This window comes from Diadema antillarum, unplaced genomic scaffold, assembly GCF_040938485.1.
Source record: "Diadema antillarum isolate AM-2024a unplaced genomic scaffold, OU_Dant_1.0 seq00002462_RagTag, whole genome shotgun sequence".
Taxonomy (NCBI): domain Eukaryota; kingdom Metazoa; phylum Echinodermata; class Echinoidea; order Diadematoida; family Diadematidae; genus Diadema; species Diadema antillarum.
The window spans coordinates 33,840-54,080 of record NW_027273069.1 but is presented as its reverse complement, the minus strand read 5'-3'; the positions used below and the strand labels follow the sequence as shown (position 1 = coordinate 54,080).

Sequence of the window (20,241 nt, the reverse complement as noted above, 5' to 3'; positions counted from 1 at the left end):
CGGAATTATTATTTTGTAGCATGCGAGTAAAGAAAAAAGAGAAGACATTTCTAACCGTCGTCGAAGGCGAGGTTGATCTCGATGTTGTCGCCGGGCATGGCGTCGGCTGCGGTGAAGGTGATCCAGAGATCGCCTCCGTAAGTCGAGAAGGTCTCATCATCCATATCGCCTGTAATCAGCTTCTGTCTCGACCCGATTGCTGTCGGATCCGATCCCGATCCGATTTCTAGCTTGTCGTACATGCGTTCTGCGGGACCGTTCAAACTTAGCATGTTAAAACGAACTCCAAACTCTCAAGGATACTATAATAATACAGGTATTCATACAAATGAATATGCTTTCAATATAGGTTGAGAGTATAAATAATCTATGTCACTGAAATTTAATGATCCATATCGACAGGGAACTGGAATTCCCTGTCGTCAGAAATTGTTTCAGCGCCATCTGTGGGATCATTTCGAAACCGTCTAACGGTTGATCACAGTGGCTAGTTATTTTCGTCATATTTTCTATGTGCTTGTAAATATCTGTAAATAAATTGTATAATAAAGTAAATAGCACCAGTCTGCAAGAATCTTCAGTCTATTGAAGGAGGCAGACTTAATCAGAAGAAGAAGAAGAAGACCCGATTGCTTTTGGATCCGATCCCGACCTGATTTCCAGCTTGTCGTACATGCGTTCTGCGGGGCCGTTTAAACTTAAAACTCTCTAGGATACTATTATACTACAGGTAATCATAAGAATGAAATTGCTTTTATTATAGTTCGAGAGTTTACACAATCTATGGCACTGAAATTGAACTGTTCTTGTCGCAGAATCATCCAAATCGACCCGATTGCTGTCGGATCCGATCCCGACCCGATTTTCAGCTTGTCGTATATCACATGCGTTCTGCGGGACCGTTAAAACTTTACAAATTAAAACCATCTCCAAACTCTCAAGGATACTATATACAGGTAATCATACGAATGCAATATTTGCTTTTGATATAGGTTGAGAATTTAAAGAATTTATATCACTAAAATTGAACTGTTCTTTTCGCAGAATACACAATACTGTAGTTTATGCTGTCTTCCTCAAAATAACATCCCATAATAGATGAGAATATCTGGCTGACTGTAATTCAGTGACTTGTTGTATCCTGAAATACAAAGTGTTTGAAGTTTAGCTTCAGAGAAGAGTCCAACAAGTTCGATTCAATTCTGGAAATAAGTGAACCGCATTACTTGAATGAAGGCTACGCCTTGCTACGCCTTTATCTCTCAATTCACAACTGAATGACAAGCGCCTTAAAAATTAAAATGACAACAACAACAACAACAACAACAACAATAACAACAACAACAGGCGTAAATATCAATCCAGCTGAACTGCCTGCTCCTTAAAAATCAAACCAACAACAAGTACAAATTCAAATTGCGCAAGCTTGTTTGTGTGCATGACGAATCTATGGAGGAACAAAAATTGATATTTATAGTTTCACATGATATGAAGGCAACGTCAATATTGAGAAGTCTCCACATGAAATAGTGTGGGAAAAGTCTTCTGCGGGTTTAAGACATGCTATTTGTTTGTTTTGTTTTGTATGGTATTGTTGAATTTCAACGTCATTTTGCCTGGAAAGGACAAAATTATTTCTTGTATGAATTTAACAGTTTGAGGGACAGGGGAGACGGCATTTTTCATGATGTTTAGGTTACTACATCCGGGTAATGGACTGACCTGACACGAGCGAAGCTACGCGCACGTTGACGTTCGTTAGGAATGGCGTCTTGACAAGCCACTGGCAGTAGACCGTGGAGAGACCGGTAAAGTTGCCTAGCTGAATCTCACCGCTGGAGGCGCCATTCAAATCCAGCTCCCCGTTGCAGCTAAAATCTTTTTTTTTTTAAGTGAACAATGACCAAAAATGAATACAAATTATCAAAACTTATACGCATCTGTTCTTAAAATTCTTTTTTTGTGTGTGTTCTAGCATTGTTGTCCGCACATCAATAAAGTGTATGTGATGGGATATTTTGGGAAACCAAAGCATATGTTCGCTCGAACTCAACACTATTAGTTGAACACAGCAGTGAAAGTTTGAGGAAAATATTCAACGATTCAAAATTTATGAACTGCCACATTTCATGACGTCATTATGGACTATACCGGGTGTCCCAAAAAAAGCGGAACGGTGGATTTTCAGTACCTTGCGTTCTAAAAGTTATACATTTTTTGACATTATTAGAAAGAGCATCTTCCGCAGAAGACCATGATACCAAAATCATTAAATTTGGTTCAGCACTTTTTATTCTACGCCAATTTTTGTAAATGCAGTCATTTTCAATTTTTTGCGACTTATGAGATAATAATTTGGGTGCGACACGCGTTCCATACGGTGAATTGTGTAAGCTCGTTGATCCATGTCAACAAAAGATAACGCTTTCATATTGGGAGCGCGCGCACACACACACACACACACACACACACGGGTTTCCCAATGTGAAAGCTGTATCTTTTGTTGACACGGATCACCGAGCCCACACAATATTCACCGTATGGATCGCGTAGTGCACTTTAATTATTATCTCATAAGTCGCAAAAATCCGGCGAAATTTGGCAATGACTGCATTTTCAGAAATTGGCGTAGAATAAAAAGTACTGAACCAAATTTGATGATTTTGGTATCATAGTCTTCTGCGGAAGATGCTTTTTCTAATGATGTCAAAAGATATATAACTTTTAGACCGCAAGATACTGAAAATCCACCGTTCCCCTTTTTTTGGGACACCCGGTATAAGGGAAATATTGAGAGAACCCGACAATTTTTTTTTCGTTAATCGTAGGCCTACATAATCATACCATTGTTCTCTATACATTAGTAGTCAAATATCCTCGGTAATATCGTTTCACTTTCTTTATGAAAGAAGTGAATCAAGTGTTCTTTAATTTTGCTAGAAAAGTGGTATTGATTTTGATTTTGTTTGTATTTTTTATTTTGTTGTCCAAAATGCCGTTATGAGGTATAGCAATATCCTTACCAAGCGATGACGTCACAGGCACTTTAAAGAGTTTATAACTTATTCCAATAGATTGTCAAATTTTCCTGAAATTTTCACTAATGTGTTCTACTAATAATAATCATATTAAAGGTTTGGTTTCCTTTAATCCTTAGTTATACTTCCACATATCAAAAAGAAAAAAAGAAGACAAAAAACATGTTTACATCATCAGAATGTGAGTATCACTCACCCTGCACCTGTCGAACAGTGACGTCAAATCTTCTAGGGTATGACGCACTTCCGGTATACAAAACCATCCAGACACCGTCCCCTTCCTCAATGTACACGTGTTCATTGCTCGCCTGTCCCGTCAATCTCCGCCGGTAGTTCCCCCATCCGTCCCCGGGTGACGCATCGTGGAAAACCTCAAAGAAGTCCACACTGGTTTACGGGGAAAACAGCAACTAAATTGTGTCAGTTTTACGTGATTTATTTATTTTTCATGTAAGTCTACGTTTATTTTCGAACGATTCTTTCATTAACGGGCAAGGCTTCGACTTAAAGTGAAAACATAGTTCTGGTAAATGTTTGAGAACCCGTCTTGCACCATTTCATAATTTTTGTTTCAATGATTCATTGATTTAATCATTCAGTCCAAAGGGACAACTCGGCCCCGCCGTCAAAGCGAGGCCGAGTTGTCCCAGAGTCCGAGTTTGCCTGTCCCTGTTCAGAGATTGCGGGTCCGGCAAACATTTCTGATTAATGTTTCTCATTTTCATCATTACTCAACGAATATCTTATTATTACAGCGTTATTCCACACATTTCTTAGGCATACGTGTACATTTAAGAGCGAAATTCGACAATTTATTCTGCAGGCGTACTAGAACTATTTTATTTTACCTTTGATCGGAGCTACAAATTTGTGTAACTGTATCATTTTACGGAAAAAAAACACACACACGAAAATAATAGACTTCGCGTCTAGTGTGCACGAGTTGCTGACCCAGCGGCCGCCCTGGGCAAGAGTGGGGGTTTGTGGCTGATCCCTCACGTTCCTGCATTATCCGTAGCTAATATTTGTTGTTGCACATGTTTCGTATTGTCTTTTCCTGTTATAATACTTTCTATGTTAGCATATTTGTATCTGATTGTTCACAAGTTTATTCTTTATGGATGTGGAATAAACCAAACCGAACCAAATTTACCAACTACGTTATGTCGCATGGGGCAAAAAGAAAAGGGGATTGAAACAATATACCAGCCATTTCTTACTGAAATATGAACATATTTGTCTATAAATTGAGGATGTTCAAATGACATATTCCCACCAGCAGGATCTAAGTTTTGTCATGATTTTCTGTGGTTTTCAAATTGGATAAACAGTCAACCTCGCCCATGTCGACCCAACCCGATTGAGAAATAGGCTAAATCGAACAAGATATCTATACCCAGGATGAATGTTTTCACTCATTGTGTAAGTTAACGATTTGCTCACGGATCAATTGAATTTGAATTCAGTCGAGGTTCACAGTATTTGACTTAAATCTAATACAAGAACACGCGGCCGTAAAGAGGTATCACTAAAAACGGGCCTACCAAGCAGTGGCCAATTTGCACCTAAAAAAAAAAAGAAAAAAAAACTGAGTTGGAGTGAACGAGCTAAAGAAGAAATCGCATTTAAACATGCATGTACAACTTGTATTTGATTATGTATGGACCATGAGTAAAAAGGAAGCAAACGAGATAAGGAAGGAAATGTAATGACATGGATAAACAATAACAGAATCTTACTCCATCTCGAGGTCGAGGTCATTGATCACGACATCAATCCGAGACCCTGTTACGTCGTTCGTTATCGCCCAAACGCAGATTGGGATGTCGATGTCGTCCGGAACTTCCAGTTGCATTTCTGTCAGTTGAAACACAAACCAAAAGTTGCAAGAGTAAGCCTATTCACATTTAACCCCACACTTTGCCTTCTTCTTCTTGCTTGCATTTATTTCTAATTGAATAATGATATGTTTTATGTAGCTGCTAAGGAAACAATCACTGTTTATTAACAAACAGCCGTAGAATCTACATACTTGTATCCTCTCTTAACAATTTGGTTATGGGTTGATAATGAGTTCGTTATGACTCAATGCTGACAAACGTTTTCCGTAGAACGACCATTGGCCATACTATATACGCTACCTTTTTTCGTTGATCGGCGAAAGGAATGGTGCTTTGGTATTGTCAAAATCAGTACGTAATTCGGTGTATTTTTGTAAGGTAAGGCACTGTGACTCACACTAAATATAATAGCCATTACTAAACACTACATAATGTATAACGGTGCCCGTTTAATATCTACTGGTGATTTCTTAAGGCAAAGACTAAAGAGTGCAGCCAGGCTGGCCTTTCAAAAGCGGTACATCACTGACACGGTGAGGAGAAATAACACACACACACACACACACACACACACTCACACACACCCAAACTGTTTATCTATCAATCTATATTCATCTATCCGTCTACCTCTCCTTTATCTATCTGTCAATCTGTCTACCCATACCTGTCTATACTTATTCATTTATCCATTTATTTATCTATCTATCCAGCTATGTGTACCCATATATCTACCTATACACCTGTTTATCTACCTATTCATCCGTCTAAATTCATCTGTTTTTTCCATTCTATTGTATAATAAACTTGTATACCGCTTGTGTCCAGACGTACAACACATGGAAACATATACCAGCTTTGCCTTTATATTTCTCTTTGCAATTAAGAATCGGTGCAAGAACATTGGCCGACCTTCACGTGGGCCTAAACGATACACGCATTGTACTATAAACTTACCCATGTCTCCCAAGAAAAAGTTTCCTCCACAGTTGATGGTGTCATTTGGACTGAAGATGATGCCATCCACGCCTTGAGAAAGAAAGAAGTAGTAACTAATGGTAACCGGCGTAAGGACGTATAACCTATATTACCTGAACAGCAGCAAAGATTAATAAGTGGATGTAACTTTATTGTTGAGGTTAGTACGGCTGTTCCCATTAATATTTCTGGTCAGTTTCTCTTTGTTTAATTTTACTTAATGATAGATGTTCGGCGGAGTCTTTCTTACTCGTTAATAACACAAACACGGTTAAGACCATCCATGAATAGTGATGGTGTGGAAAGGATTGGACTTCACCTACGTTGGTGCCAAAAACTCCCCGAAATTCAAAATCTGGCGATGGCACTGAAGGTATTATTCGCATTAAGACGATATCACCGAAAGCATTACTAGTCTTGTGGTTGTGTTAGAATCTAAAATTAAAACGAAGACAATTTTGAGTTTTGTCCCGCTTACATTGAAGGGCCATTCCAGACGATTTAAGGATATCTGTGTCTGCGTAAAACCACCAAAAACAAACAAACAAACGTACATGTCATTGCATAGTGTAATGACATTTAGCTGAACATGATTCGGCTAAAGGACTCTTTGTATGTTGGTCTCATCTAACATTATTTATTCGGCTTTTGGTGAGAAAATACTTACCGCTGTCAGATTCGGCCAAAATATGAAAACCACGTCCATTTCTTGAGTAATCCGCTCTGAATTCTACTGTGACGTAAGCAAAATCCTGTACGGAGATCTGCCGTGTCTCCGTGGTACCTGACTCGTGGAAGAGCACCTCTCGTTGGCCATCCGTCTTGTGTGCCGTGATATCCAACCAATCACGCTCTATCTCAGTGTCCATGTCAAGCAAGGTGAATACGACGTAATTGGACACCGATGACGTAATGTTCCACATATAGTAAGTGTCGTCATCATAGAGAGTCGGGTAGTCGTTTGTGTGTAGGTGAAGAGGCTTGCCAGCTTGTAAATCAGCCTCGTGCAGAAATGATTTCAGTTGGATTTCCTCTGAGATTTCACAAAAATAAGAAAAAATTAGTTTAAACTTTTATTAGTCATCTCTCCTTTTTTCTGCGCTAGACAAATAATGTAAACCGATATATTAATCTAGAAGTAGTTTCCTGTAATAATCATGCACACAATGTTTGTAGAATCGTACACACACACACACACACACACACATACAACAACAATAACAACAACAACAACAACAAGAAGAAGCACGTAACCATGAATGATTATAATGATGTTCATCACGCAAGCAACACGGCCGACGTATTATGATTGCTCTCATTATTGTTTATCTTTTTATATAGTTGTATTTCTGTTTGGTTAAATGTCATAAGATGCACAGACTGAAAGTTGGTACAGGCCCTTCTGTGAGTTTAAATAAAAAATCAGACAAATAAAAAGACTACCATGAATTAAGAGTACAAAATTATAGCACATAATCATGCACACGAAAATGGATGCATTGGAACTTTAAAGGGTGTGTATAGTTCTGGTCGAGGTGAGGATTTAGCCTTTAACATTTTGTGAGATATTCAGAAACCACTCTATGAGATGTCAAAGAGCATGCAATTCTAAGGGGTATCAAAGGTTTATTTGATGAAAATCGGTTTTGAAGTGGCTGAGATATCCAAAAATAAGGTGAAACAAAAAGATCCTAATAAAGTTGTGGCAAGTCGCCTTTTATTATTATCACATTTTTGGATATCTCAGCCATTTGAAAACCAATTTTCATCAAATAAACGTTGAATCCTTCTTAAAATCACATGCTCTTTCGTATTTCATAAGAGGTTTCTCATTATCTCACTTAGGAATGTAAAAAACATGAATCCCCACCTCAACCAGTACTTTACACCCCCTTTAAATGGCTATTCGTAGTACACGTGTATATTTATTTCTGAAATATTCATGAGTAGTCCCCTCGTGATACTGTAATACATTTTAGTCTTTGTTCACTCATACGAATACTATGTGGGACCTTTAAAGGTCCATTTTAACTTTGGGAGCAGTGATTTAAAAAATGTTCAAGATATCACATTTGATGCATATGTGTAGGTCTGTTATATCATAAAAACATCCTACCATATAACATTTTTGCAATTAAGCCCGAAATATAAGGAGATATCAATTTTTTTTCTCAATAAACCGTAACTGTAGACGGTTTAGTCTCAAAACATTTTTATTATAACTATTGTTCACATTTTGTGTATATAACAACACTTAACATTGATTATACGGTTTCAATTTAAACAGTGGTTGTTCTTATCCCTAACTCCTCATCTGCAAATGGTAAATTATGCCTTTAATGCATCATGCAACGAACATTCACGGTTTCTAATACCACCTATACATTTAGGCCTATAGGCTTCAATAACTAGTCTCCACAATACCTCGTGGGTACTCGTCGTAAGAAATCGAGAATCCTGTGCCGTTGTTGTTGACGCTGTCTGAACTGAACATTATTGTAAACTGACTTCCAATGAAGTCCTTCGGTAGAGTGGTACCCATGACGGTCTTGGAAAGAGAGAAGGAAACAAAACAAAAGGGGAAAATGCTTTAAAAGAGACTATCAGAAGCACACTCTATCAAAATCCTGGTCAGAACTGACCCGGAACTGGGTCCGTTGGGGTCACACACCGTTCCGGGTCAAAAATGACTTGGAATTTGGTCATGAAGACCCGGAATGGGGTCACCCTGACCCAATTCACGACTCTGGATGGAGTCATATCTGACCCCATTCCAAATCATTTCTGACCCGGAACGGTGTGTGACCCCCACGGACCCAGTTCCGGGTCACTAAACTATTTCAAGCATGCAAATTGTAAAAAAAAAAAAAAAATAGCGATATAAATGTATGATTATTGAAACCTTGAAAGAAAAAAATAAATAAAAAAACTAAGCGTGGCAGTATTGCAGTTTTCAAGGTGTTACAAACAGCATTGTCAATCATTTTAATCTGCAACATTTTGAAAAGGGTATGAGATTTGCAAATGAGGCAACATCAAAATCCCTTGTATATACTGTCACACAACTTCAGGCATTATAAGAAACAATAAAAATTGCACATCTTTCTTCAACAAAGATCCTCATCCGATCATTGCACCAAATCAAGGTCGTTATTTAATAAACAATATCACTAGTATCATTTTGTTATTCAAAAAAAAAATGCCACAAAACGAAAACAATCAAACTATAAACCTTTTACTCTCGAACTCTTGTCTGAATGTAACATTACTGTATATGCTTTCTGAATTGTTGCTGTTTTGTTTTGATCTTTGCTTTTATAGGGGGTGACAAACCAAAGGGAAGGATTGGGAGCATGGTCATTTTTTATGTTTGGAGTGTAGTAGGGTTTTAGGTTTAGTTTGATGTGAGGATTAGGATTAGGATAGGGTTAAGTTTGTTTTTGTGGGTAGAATGTTTGGCTTAGGGTGCAAATATTTCATTTGAGCAATTGTCGCAGGAGCAAATGTCATGGAACCGTTCCAGGGAACAGGGACTACATTCATTCTCATAATTTTATATTGTATAGACGGCGAGGTTCTCTAGCCAGTTCCTGAAACCTCTTTTTTTTTTTACTTCCCCCTTTTTTTTTAACATTTCGATCCTTCTAGGCTACTCTGCTATCTCTCAGTAGAGCGCCATCAACGATTGTGCAAATCTTCCCAGTCTCTTCGGCAATGACGCTATACGGACGTCTATGCTTGATGACATTGTCAAGCTAGACATCGAAATCCCACAGGATTTTCACTGTTCTTTTTCAGGAAATTATCTGTTACCTAATAAACTATGTATACTCTCACTTTGAAGGCCTATTTCGGGTTTTCTTTTTCTTGCAAAGTATTATTGCATTTATTGTCATTATTAATATCATTATAGATATCATTGTTATTATCGTCATTACCATTAATATTATTATTGTCATTATCAATATTATCATTACTGTACTCGGTCTTGTCCACACACCGTTTCGATTCCGTCTTGGTTCCTCACCACCACCATATCGCTTCCCTCGCGGAGGTCGACGACATCGAAGCGGAGTCGAAGCCGGCTTCCGGCCGGTGGCTGCAGCACGAGCTCGCAGTTGACGTCGGCTGCATAAGGGGACGGATATCCAGGTGAGGTGATCGACCCACTCAGGTTAGCAATTGGTGAGCCACCAGTACCGCAGACATCAATGGCTGTCGAGGAAATAGGCAAAACATAAAACTGAGATTTAAATCAACAAAATAGGGCTCTGGTACAGAATATGACGGCTTTCTATGATTTCATCGTTCCTGTTCTATGTTCTATGTTCACCCACTGACCTCTACCACAGGTCCATTTGACTCCCTGTAGGAGTACCTTGTAGATTATAACAATAAGAGTAACAATAGCAAGATTATGATAACAATGGCAGCGATTCTAATAATGATGCAAATTATGACAATACTATAATATTAGTAATGATGATACTGATGGGATGTATGACTACGTCATCTATATAACATGATATCAATGATGTATCAATGTATAGGCAAAGAACTTGTAACAATATTCAACAGTGGAGTGAAAGAAATTTTTATTAAGTTTTGATTTTGATGATGCTTCATTTCGGGATTTTGGGATAGATAGAGAGAGGTAGCATATATATATATATATATATATATATATATATATATATATATGTATGTATATGCTTCCAAAAGTCCCTAAATCCGTTGCGCCTTTTGGAAGCAATCTCGTCATAAAATATATATATCTATATATATATATATATATGAAGAGTTTGTTTGCAAAAACCGATAAGTCCATATTTGCCAAATGGAGATATTTGCGATTTAAGGTCAAGAAAAATAAAGAGAATAATAAGACAAATTTTGCTTCTTTTGACCATAACTTCAAAAATATATATCTTTATATGTAGTGACCAATATATCATTTAAAAGGTATTATTTTGCACTTTATGACAGTGATCGTACTTCAAAATCTTCAAAAATGGACTTATCGGTTTTTGCAAACAAACCCTTCATATATACATACATATACATACATAATATCGACAAACAGACAGGAAAGAATGCATTTTGTAACGTGATTAGTTTTGCCAGGGAACAAAGAGTTGAGCTTTTCCCAAATCAAATTTGATGAGAGGTCAAAAGCTATCTCGGTGTAACGGTAATTAAGATAAAACGGGCCCGGGCGTGTTTACACAGGACTTTTCACCTCCGGCCTGCTATCAGACAAAAATGCGACTGTGAAAGGTTAAAAAAAACGACAAGAAAAAAAGAGATGTGCAAATTCATGATCTAGTACAGTTTGTTCATTCCATGCCTTCACTATGATTATAATATATTCTCCCTCAATATTTCTCGTGGAACCTCTTGCATGTAGCGTAAACTGAACCTTTTTCTTTGCTATCAGCCCAACAGTTGAGGGTAGTGAATGTTTGAATGCATGTTATTTAGGTGGAAATAAAATATGATGTGAATTCATGTCGGCTATGTTTGGAATAATAATGTAATTCATGTGAGATTGTGTAGGAATTTTGTTTGAGTTTGAAATTCCCGTTTCTCCCTGTAATTATTATTTTAAAAAAATCCCACGGGGATCGCATCCGGATGATATAGAGAGAGATCTGGATAAAGGGAGGCCGGATAGGAGAGATCGGACTGTATCATCTTTAATATATAGGAACTCGTTCCATCAGTATTAGAGATTGATGTAGAAAACAAAGAAAGACAGAAAGAGGTGGATAGTGGAGGAGAATAAAATAAGTTGAATTTGAAAATCCAAATTGACTAGAGTATACGACGTGATTTTCATCATAAGTAGCGATTCGCAATAAAAGTCACACACTGGATTTTTTGACATTTTTTAGTGCATGTATCCATTGCATTGTATGTTTAATGATAGTAACAATGGTTGCAGAGGCAATAACATAACGATGATTACAATAAAATAGTGATTGCAGCAATATCTATGAAAATATATCATTACTGAGAACAATTAGTATGATTGTTATCATTATTATTATTATTATCATCATCGTTATCATTTTAAATCAAACTTGAGCTATAGCGCATTTCACCACAGTTGTTGTGCCTTATGCACAATTGAATGCGTAAATTTTCCCAAACATGTACATGAGAGGACCTACAATATCTGTATTCAGCAAATGCAGAAGGATTGAGGAAATTCAGACAATTTCTTCTAACTTTCTGACATTTTGTTGAATACCATTTGCCTCTCCCTCTGAAATAGTACTCTGAAGCAACTCAAGAAAAGATGGCACAATCTAACATATCAAAGGAATATTACAACCTTTACTTGTATGAAAAGTACATCATTTCCTTGACCTGTCACTGACAGGCTTAAAGGGATAATATAGTTTCGGTAGAGATGAGTTTTCAGGTTTTCATTGTTTTGATGATAATCTTTATTAGATAATGAGAAACCTCTTACGAAACATGCTGCAGCATATAATTCTAAAAAGGAATTAAAAGCTTATTTAATGAAAATTTGTTTTGACTTTGCTTAGATATTCAAAACAAGCAATCCTAATAAAAAGTGGGACCATCTTTTATTATGATCTCTATATGATTTACCTTGTTTTTAGATATCCCAGTCATTCCAAAACCGATTTTTATCAAATAAACTTTGAATTTCCCTGAGAATTGTATGCTCTTTAATATTTCATAAAGTGGTTTCTAAGTTGTATCCTGCAAAACGTTAGAGGCCTATAAAGATATGTCTTATCATTTAAATGATGCTTTCTTAACACGACAATCGTCACTCTCCTGTTACAATATTTATTACATGCATTTTACAACACAGAGCCCAAATATTGTTGGACCTTAATTCCAGGTGAAATCAAGTTGTACACGATACGTTCATGCACTGAGGAAAAGCTAGAAGTATTGAATAGCAATGCTTTAATTAATCATTAATTCAATAGTACAATCTTTGACACAGTATAGTCATGACGACTAGAAAACAGAAGTTCATATAACATGAATACCATACCAAAAACATACAAAGAGAGTCTTAATGATTTCGTGCATATCACGAGTTTTTGAAGGTAGATCAGATATGAAAATTGACAACTTAATTTAAAACATTTCTTTCAAGCAAAATTTTGTTCTTCGTTATTAGCCTTGAATCTAGGTAGATTTTGAAATGTAATAGATTTGTGTGACACTAATGTTGTCCTGACATTATATTAGCTTTAAAGGTGACAACGCAACATTAACATTAAAATGCGCTTTTATTTGAATTCCGTTAATACTTGTACTTTTGCCAAAATGTACTTTGATCAAAAATAGTCAAAAATAAATTGTCTTAAAGAATACTGTTGCTAAGAAAGTGACAGTGACCCCCCCCCCCAAAAAAAAAAAATACCATAGAGTAATCTAATCAAAATGAAAATGTAAAGCATAACGCCTACCTTCCGTATGTGATAACGACAACCAGAGAAGAAATGTGACGATACCATATTTTACCGCCATTCTTGGTGGTGCAAGTGCTGTCCCAAAAAGAAAAACTTTTTTATATGTCTTTCCTCCTCAAAACAGCAACAACGACAAGTGTTTTTCCAACGCCGGGTTCGAGAAAATGAACTGAAATTCCGCTCTTTAAAAAACAAAAGAGCACGATTTCAGGGTAAAATGTTTCGCGTCATCAAAAAGGGAGTTTAGTAATAAGGGTTGCTGATGGTACGTAACTATCTTCTCCGCCCGTTTGGTAAACTCCCAAATTGCCACTGATTTTAGTAATCAGATTAGGACTACTTTAATTATTGGTCTTTGATCGATAAGATGGGACTCACGCAACCTCTCTTAGACGAATTGGGACGGGGATTAACTGCGCATGCGTTGATATAGACTGTAGTGATCTAAATGTTTATGGCAAACAGTTGTAACTGCCGCTGTCTATTAACCAAATATGTGCTGGATTGATTAATCAGTTAATTGATTTATTGATTGGACGATAAATTGATCAAATTTAATGATTGAAGGATTGATTGATTGAGTCACTAGTTCTTGGCAAATTCATTCTCTTATTCTTGCATTGCTCTTTTTTGTGCACATTTTCTGAATTTGATTTCTCAGTTACATAGAAATAGATGACTTGAATACTTGAATTCAATAATTACTACTAAACAACTAGTCTTTTGTCACTTCATCGGCCAAAGGAAAGTGATTTAGCATGACATCCTTTCACTGGATAAGACACCTATTTGGCAGGATGGCAAAAGTAACTTCAACATCTTCCATTCTTTTTAACAAGAACAAAACGACTATCGTAGTAACATCCAAGCAAATTATATTTTGCGAAAATTATTGTGTTGATGAAACAAAACTCCAAAGCTCTATAATCGATAATGGTGTAATAAACATGGTGTTGCCAATTGGATGTGTCATTCCACAGCTTTCTAATTTGGCATGTTAACATGTATACATTCATTTCAACTGAATCGGGCTGATTATGTCAAATTGTTCATGAGATCAAATCCAGAATTGGGTAAATTATTTTGGACAGCCTGTGGTGTTTAGAATTTATCTACCCTCCAACTCCTCCACCTTGTTGTTTTTTTTTTCTCTCTCTCTCTTTGCTTCTGTATCACTCTCTGCCCATCTGTTCATCTCTTTTCCCTACATCTCTGTCTGTTTAATATATATATATATACATATATATATATATGTGTGTATATATATATATATATATATATATCTCGCTATCTATCTGTCTATCTCTATATCTCTGCCTATCTATCCATCTCTATATCCATCTATCCATCCATCTATCTATCTATCTATCTATCTATCTATCTATTCATATTTTTATCTATCTCTATAATCATCTACCCATATCAGTTTTTGATATGACATTCGTTTCATCAATTTGTATCTAGAAACAACAACACCAAAAACAGAAACGTGTCATGGCATGATTGAAGAGATACAGTTTATGAAATTTGTGTGTGACTCTAACCACTAAGCAGACTCAGTACTGACCCAAAGGGCAAAGATACAAACTATGTGCTGTAAAAGTGTTTATTCTGAGTATGTATTATATCAGTGTAGCAGTTGTTGATGTATTTTTTTTCCATATCACCATTTTTCCTTTGTCTTTATCAATGTGTCAGGTGGGGGGGGGGGGGGGGGCTCAAAGAGATAGAGAAGCACTCAGATCTTCAAACAAGATAGGTATTTGTTAAAGGGGTGTAATTACCAACCATTTTCATGGTGTCATTAAGGGGTAATTACCCATTTAATTCCCTCCGTCCAAAGTCTAAGAGGGCGTGTGCAGAAATATCAGAACCAGGAATCTTTCTTTTTGCTCCAGGGGTTCCTACGCACTGGCATATTACCAAGAGAGAGAGAGGGGGGGGGGGGGGGACCCAACATGTTGCTACCCGGTTCAGACATAGTGCAGTCTTACCACTAGCAGTCGCTGTCTCCGCGTAAAGTGGCCTATATATTATGAAGAGTTTGTTCGCAAAAACCGATAAGTCCATACTTGCCAAATGGAGATATTTGCGATTAACGGTCAAGAAAAATAAAGAGAATAATAAGAGCATTTTTGCTTCTTTTGACCATAACTTAAAAAATGTACCTTTATGTAGTGACCAATATATCATTTAAAAGATATTATTTTGTACTTTATGACAGAGACCGTACTTCAAAATCTTCAAAAATGGACTTATCGGTTTTTGCGAACAAACTCGTCATAATAGTATGTATAATAGTTTGTATGGGCAGTTAAATGGGCAATCAAAAATATTTTCGGATACGGATTATGAAGTTCACCACACGCCACTTTTGCGTGCGCGCATATACCATAGTGTGTAAATCACTGTTCCCTATCTTATAACCTGTAAAAAAAAATACCACACATCAGGTATTATCGGTATTCATTCTACCTTTTCACGCACACATATCAGGTTTTCTCTTGTGTTGTTATTGCAATTTTTTTTCTTTGATGTCTATGAAAATGAAATATTATGACCTTATAACTGCTTATATAGTTGCTTGTTTTTTCAAATCTTTTTTTTTACACGATCTCGTAGTTGTTGCGTGTTTTCCCGTGATGTGGGTGGGAGGGTGTTTTTTTTTTTCTCACCCACCCCCTCCCCACCCTTTGACCTATGGTTTTGCTTATTGCTTCATAACTTGTTGTCAAAATACGTTCTGTTATCATTCAGCCATTGTTATAAATCACATGAAAAGTTTACTCTTGCGGACCATGAAAAAGAATTCAGTCCGATTTTATTGCTTATTACTGATCACGCTCTCCTTGTTTGCGCAGCATTGATACACTATGATAGTAAAACAGGGAGGTGTCTTTTGAGTTGAGTTTATTTCTGCTTTGTTCATGTTTACATCTGAGATAAACAATCGATAAAACAAATTTGTACGCAAATCTGATAGCTTTCATTTAGCTTCCAGGATGAAATACCATAGCAAAGTGTCTTGATTTTAGAACTAAGTTCTACTTAGCATTTTGTCAAGTAATGTCAATACCTGAAGAAAAGAAGAACAGAAGGTGGTTGAAACAATTCTAAAAAGCAAAAGCTTTAATTTACTATTAAAACTTGTATCAATCAAATAAAGCATTGAATGAAAAAGTAGTATACCCTGACAACCAAACAAAAAGGAGAAGAAGAATGGATCTGAAATCTGGTTTTGCTGGATGGCATGGACGTTTCAGTGTGGCTGAATGATATACGAGATAAAAAAGAAGAAGAAATAGTTGGAATGATTAATTGTGGGATGTAAAAACATGATATATTCGCGGCATGAAATTTTCGCTAATTGGAGCCGACAGCCTTTTTGCGGCATTAATTTTTCGCAAACTGCCACTGGCATTCAATGCATATAGTGTAGAAAAGAAATTTCGCGTGCATCTTAATTTCGCGAATCTTTGCGCGCGCGAAATTGGCGAAATTAAAATGCACGCGAACATTCCTCGTTTATCGAGCTGCTGAAATCACCGAACCTACTCAACCTCTTCCAGACTGCATTCTGAAATCCCCATAGATTTGCACAGTCCACCAGGTTCCCGTAGAGAACGGGTTAGTATGGCTGATACAGTAGACAGATAAAATTTGTCACGTAATATTGTTTACAGTGTTTATCGTACAGTGCGCCACTGATTCTGAACACGATTTAAAGAGATAAAAATGCAACGTTTCGGCAACCGCACCTCTCATACACTATGTATTATGATTGGCAGAATCTGGTAAATGGGTAAGGGAAGTGATTCCTAGGGAGGGGGTATGAATCATGACTTTTGCATGACAATAATAATCATTTCGAAAATATCTACTTTTTTGAATGGCGTGAGAATCAGGAAAAGAAAAAAATATTTATATATGAAGAGCTTGCATCCAAAAGGCGCTAAATGTATCATTTTCATTGGATTTAGCGCCTTTTGGAAGTTATATAATTTCACATTGTCATCACTTCTGTACGTATACCATGTTGACGTGTACCTTTCAGTAAGAGTCTAAAATGTCTAAAATCAAGTTTTACAGCTTTTTGTCATGATGTGCCATTCTTACCATTTTGGTTTTTAGGAAAATGTGTCAAATTAATGTCCCAAGGAGTTTTGATGCAGACCATGCCAGTTTATATGACCCATTTCAGCCTGCAGAGAGAACTCGTTTGTAAACGTGTTTAGAGATATGCTTTACGCTGTCCGATATAATGCCGCTATCTCTTTTTGCGTCTGAAATCCCGCTCAGTGTGTGACGTCATGCGAGACGGGCCTTCTGGCGGACCATTCAGCGGGGTCTTTCCGGGCGCAGATTGGACCGACTTTAGAATAGCGAATAATATGGAGTAACAAAACATTTTTTTTTCTCTCTTGATACATGACTTAAAACCTTCATTACACAATGAAATCCCCATATTGCAAGTTGTGTGTTTGGTGGGACGAAGGCAGCTCTGCTGTATGTTTCTTTGTTGGTGTCTCAATCAGAGAAGAGCGTCGAACTCCACAAAAGATTTAAAACGTGCAGGGTTGTTATGAAAACAAAGAAACACAGGAGATCCCTATGGAATATAGAAAACAAAAATCCACCACAAACGAAGACTTTTGTCTTTGTAGGCACATCATTATCTACTAACTGTGTAAACACCATTATTGTGTTTGGTCATGAGTATTTTGAAATACCTCTGTACTTCAGTGTCCATGCCATAGGATTTTTTCTTTTTCCTGCTTTTAAGTGTTTTTTGAGATCTACGTCAAGTGTATTGTACATGGTAATTGATATCAGAATTCGATCAAGCGCCATGTTTTTGAAAATGAGGTGGCAGTTTGAAAATATTTCCGATGTCACTTCGGGGGGGGGGGGGGGAGTTGGTAGACCCTATATTCCTCCCACCCCTCCCCCTTCTGCCGACCCTGCAGATACTGTAGCAGAAGAATTTTACATCGATAAGCATTTTGAAGGAATTTTCCGGTAAGTAATATAAACAAACGTATTGAAGCTATGTCCACCTCGCTCTCTCTTTGAGATTTACGTTTGAGAATGAATGATGATGGCTTAGATAAGCTGTCATTTCCTTTAATGCAAACATTTATTTTGAGAAATATCCAGTCATTTTTTTTTTCATTTCTATAACGAGACAAGAGGTGGCGCCCTTTAACAATCACCTGATTCAGTGTATTATAAATATTTTGTGTCACTACAATGTAACAATTTCATTTGATTGGTCTGAATAAAGGCTATAAAAAGCGTAAAAAAATAGTCTGTGAATTCGGCTTATATAATACAGGTTTCGTCGAAAAAAGAAAATTTTTTTTTAATGGTTTTAATCCTGAATACCTATACTTGAAGAAATTGCAGTTATCTCCCTGTAGTACCAAACTCTTGGTATTACAGTTTGATCAATCTTCCAGATAATCATTAAGAAGAAGATGATGTATACAAGTAAATCGTAATTTGTCAAATGAAACGTCTGCATATTATTATTTGTTTTAATGGTTTTAGTCCGAAATATCTTAAGTTGACGATATTGGAGTAAACCAAACTCTTAATAGTAGAGTTTGGCTAATTTTCCAGACAACAATGTGATGAAAGAAAGAAAGATATTATTCAGAGGGGTGAAGGTTCAGGTGCGAGTTTCTTCTCTTTGTCTCCCTCTACAAACTAAATTTGTTAAGATCGCAACTGCTGATCTGTAAATTAACAAACATGTCGGAAAAAAGAACCAGTGGGACTCGAACCTGTCATCTACTGCTTTCCGGGCAGCGACACTACCACCAGGCTGTCCCTGGTTGCCGGCAGTGACACGATGAACATGGAACAAATATCCAAGCTCCGAAATTCCGTCATTGTTATGTTAAGTAGTCCAAGGCGGACAAGGCATATTAAATTAAAGAAAGAAAGATATTATTCAGAGAGGTTACAGATCAGCAGTTGCGGTCTTAACAAATTTAATTTGTAGAGGGAGACAAAGTGAAGAAACTCGCACCTGAATAATGTGATGTATACAAGTGAAACGCCTGCAAGAGCAAAAGAGTTCTCAGGAGGAATGGTTACCATGGTGAGAGGCATACAGCCTTGGTGAATTACAGTTCACCTTGTTTGGGGTGAGAGGTGGCCTTCATCGTAAGGACCAACTGACTGATGTGGTTCTTTTCAAGGTCGCCTCTCACTCTAGCAAGGAACTCAGTGCAGCAGTCTGCTTGGACAGAAAATCTCCAAGGTTAAGAACGCAAAGACGAAACAAACTTTGCAACTGTCCAAACTGGAGTAATTATCATTGATATGATAATGTTAGGATATAGTAATGCGTTTTTTTTATTGTCAATTCATGGAAATGTAATGTCTGAATGTAACTACAGGTATACAAACACCATTTTCCAAGCTTTCAAAATAAGGTCAGAGTATACAGTAATATTTTTTTTTTCCAGTAACACTGCATTCGCTAAGTAACAAGATATAAAAACATAAGAATATCGTATATTCTCGCACACATTTACACACACACATATACACATAATTATGCATATATATATATATATATATATATATATGTGTGTGTGTGTGTGTGTGTGTGTGTATGCATCTTTGTTGTTTTCGGTAGATTTAATCTAAAATATATCAAATTGATAAACTCTTCATATACCATAAAATGTTATATGCCCTCTCTTTGGTATAGATTAGCTTAATGATTAGCTTAAGGATACATTTGCAGACAGTAATTTTCAAAATTGTGATTGCCACAGTTATTTGTAATTTTTTGTCTCACACACATTCTCTATTATCATGGCTCACCTTAGTTTATCTAACTTTTTTAAATTCGATTTCTTTATCGCACCGTCGCTGACCAATCTCATGAATAGTGCAAATCATCTTCCT

At 36.7% G+C, this 20,241-nt stretch overlaps 1 protein-coding gene across 1 annotated transcript in view; it reads right to left on the bottom strand.

Moving 5' to 3' along the window:
- The window catches only part of LOC139714835 (uncharacterized), a 51,715-nt gene extending 32,228 nt beyond the window's left edge, over nt 1–19,487 (bottom strand). Inside the window, exons 1-9 of the mRNA XM_071626490.1 lie at nt 19,460–19,487; nt 9,882–10,069; nt 8,279–8,402; nt 6,522–6,887; nt 5,834–5,905; nt 4,778–4,895; nt 3,235–3,425; nt 1,723–1,878; nt 56–247 (exon numbers count right to left, since the gene is read on the bottom strand). Coding sequence (XP_071482591.1) covers nt 56–247; nt 1,723–1,878; nt 3,235–3,425; nt 4,778–4,895; nt 5,834–5,905; nt 6,522–6,887; nt 8,279–8,402; nt 9,882–10,069; nt 19,460–19,487 — 1,435 coding nt within the window. The remainder of the gene's footprint in view (nt 1–55; nt 248–1,722; nt 1,879–3,234; nt 3,426–4,777; nt 4,896–5,833; nt 5,906–6,521; nt 6,888–8,278; nt 8,403–9,881; nt 10,070–19,459) is intronic.
- Between the last annotated feature and the right edge of the window lie 754 nt (nt 19,488–20,241).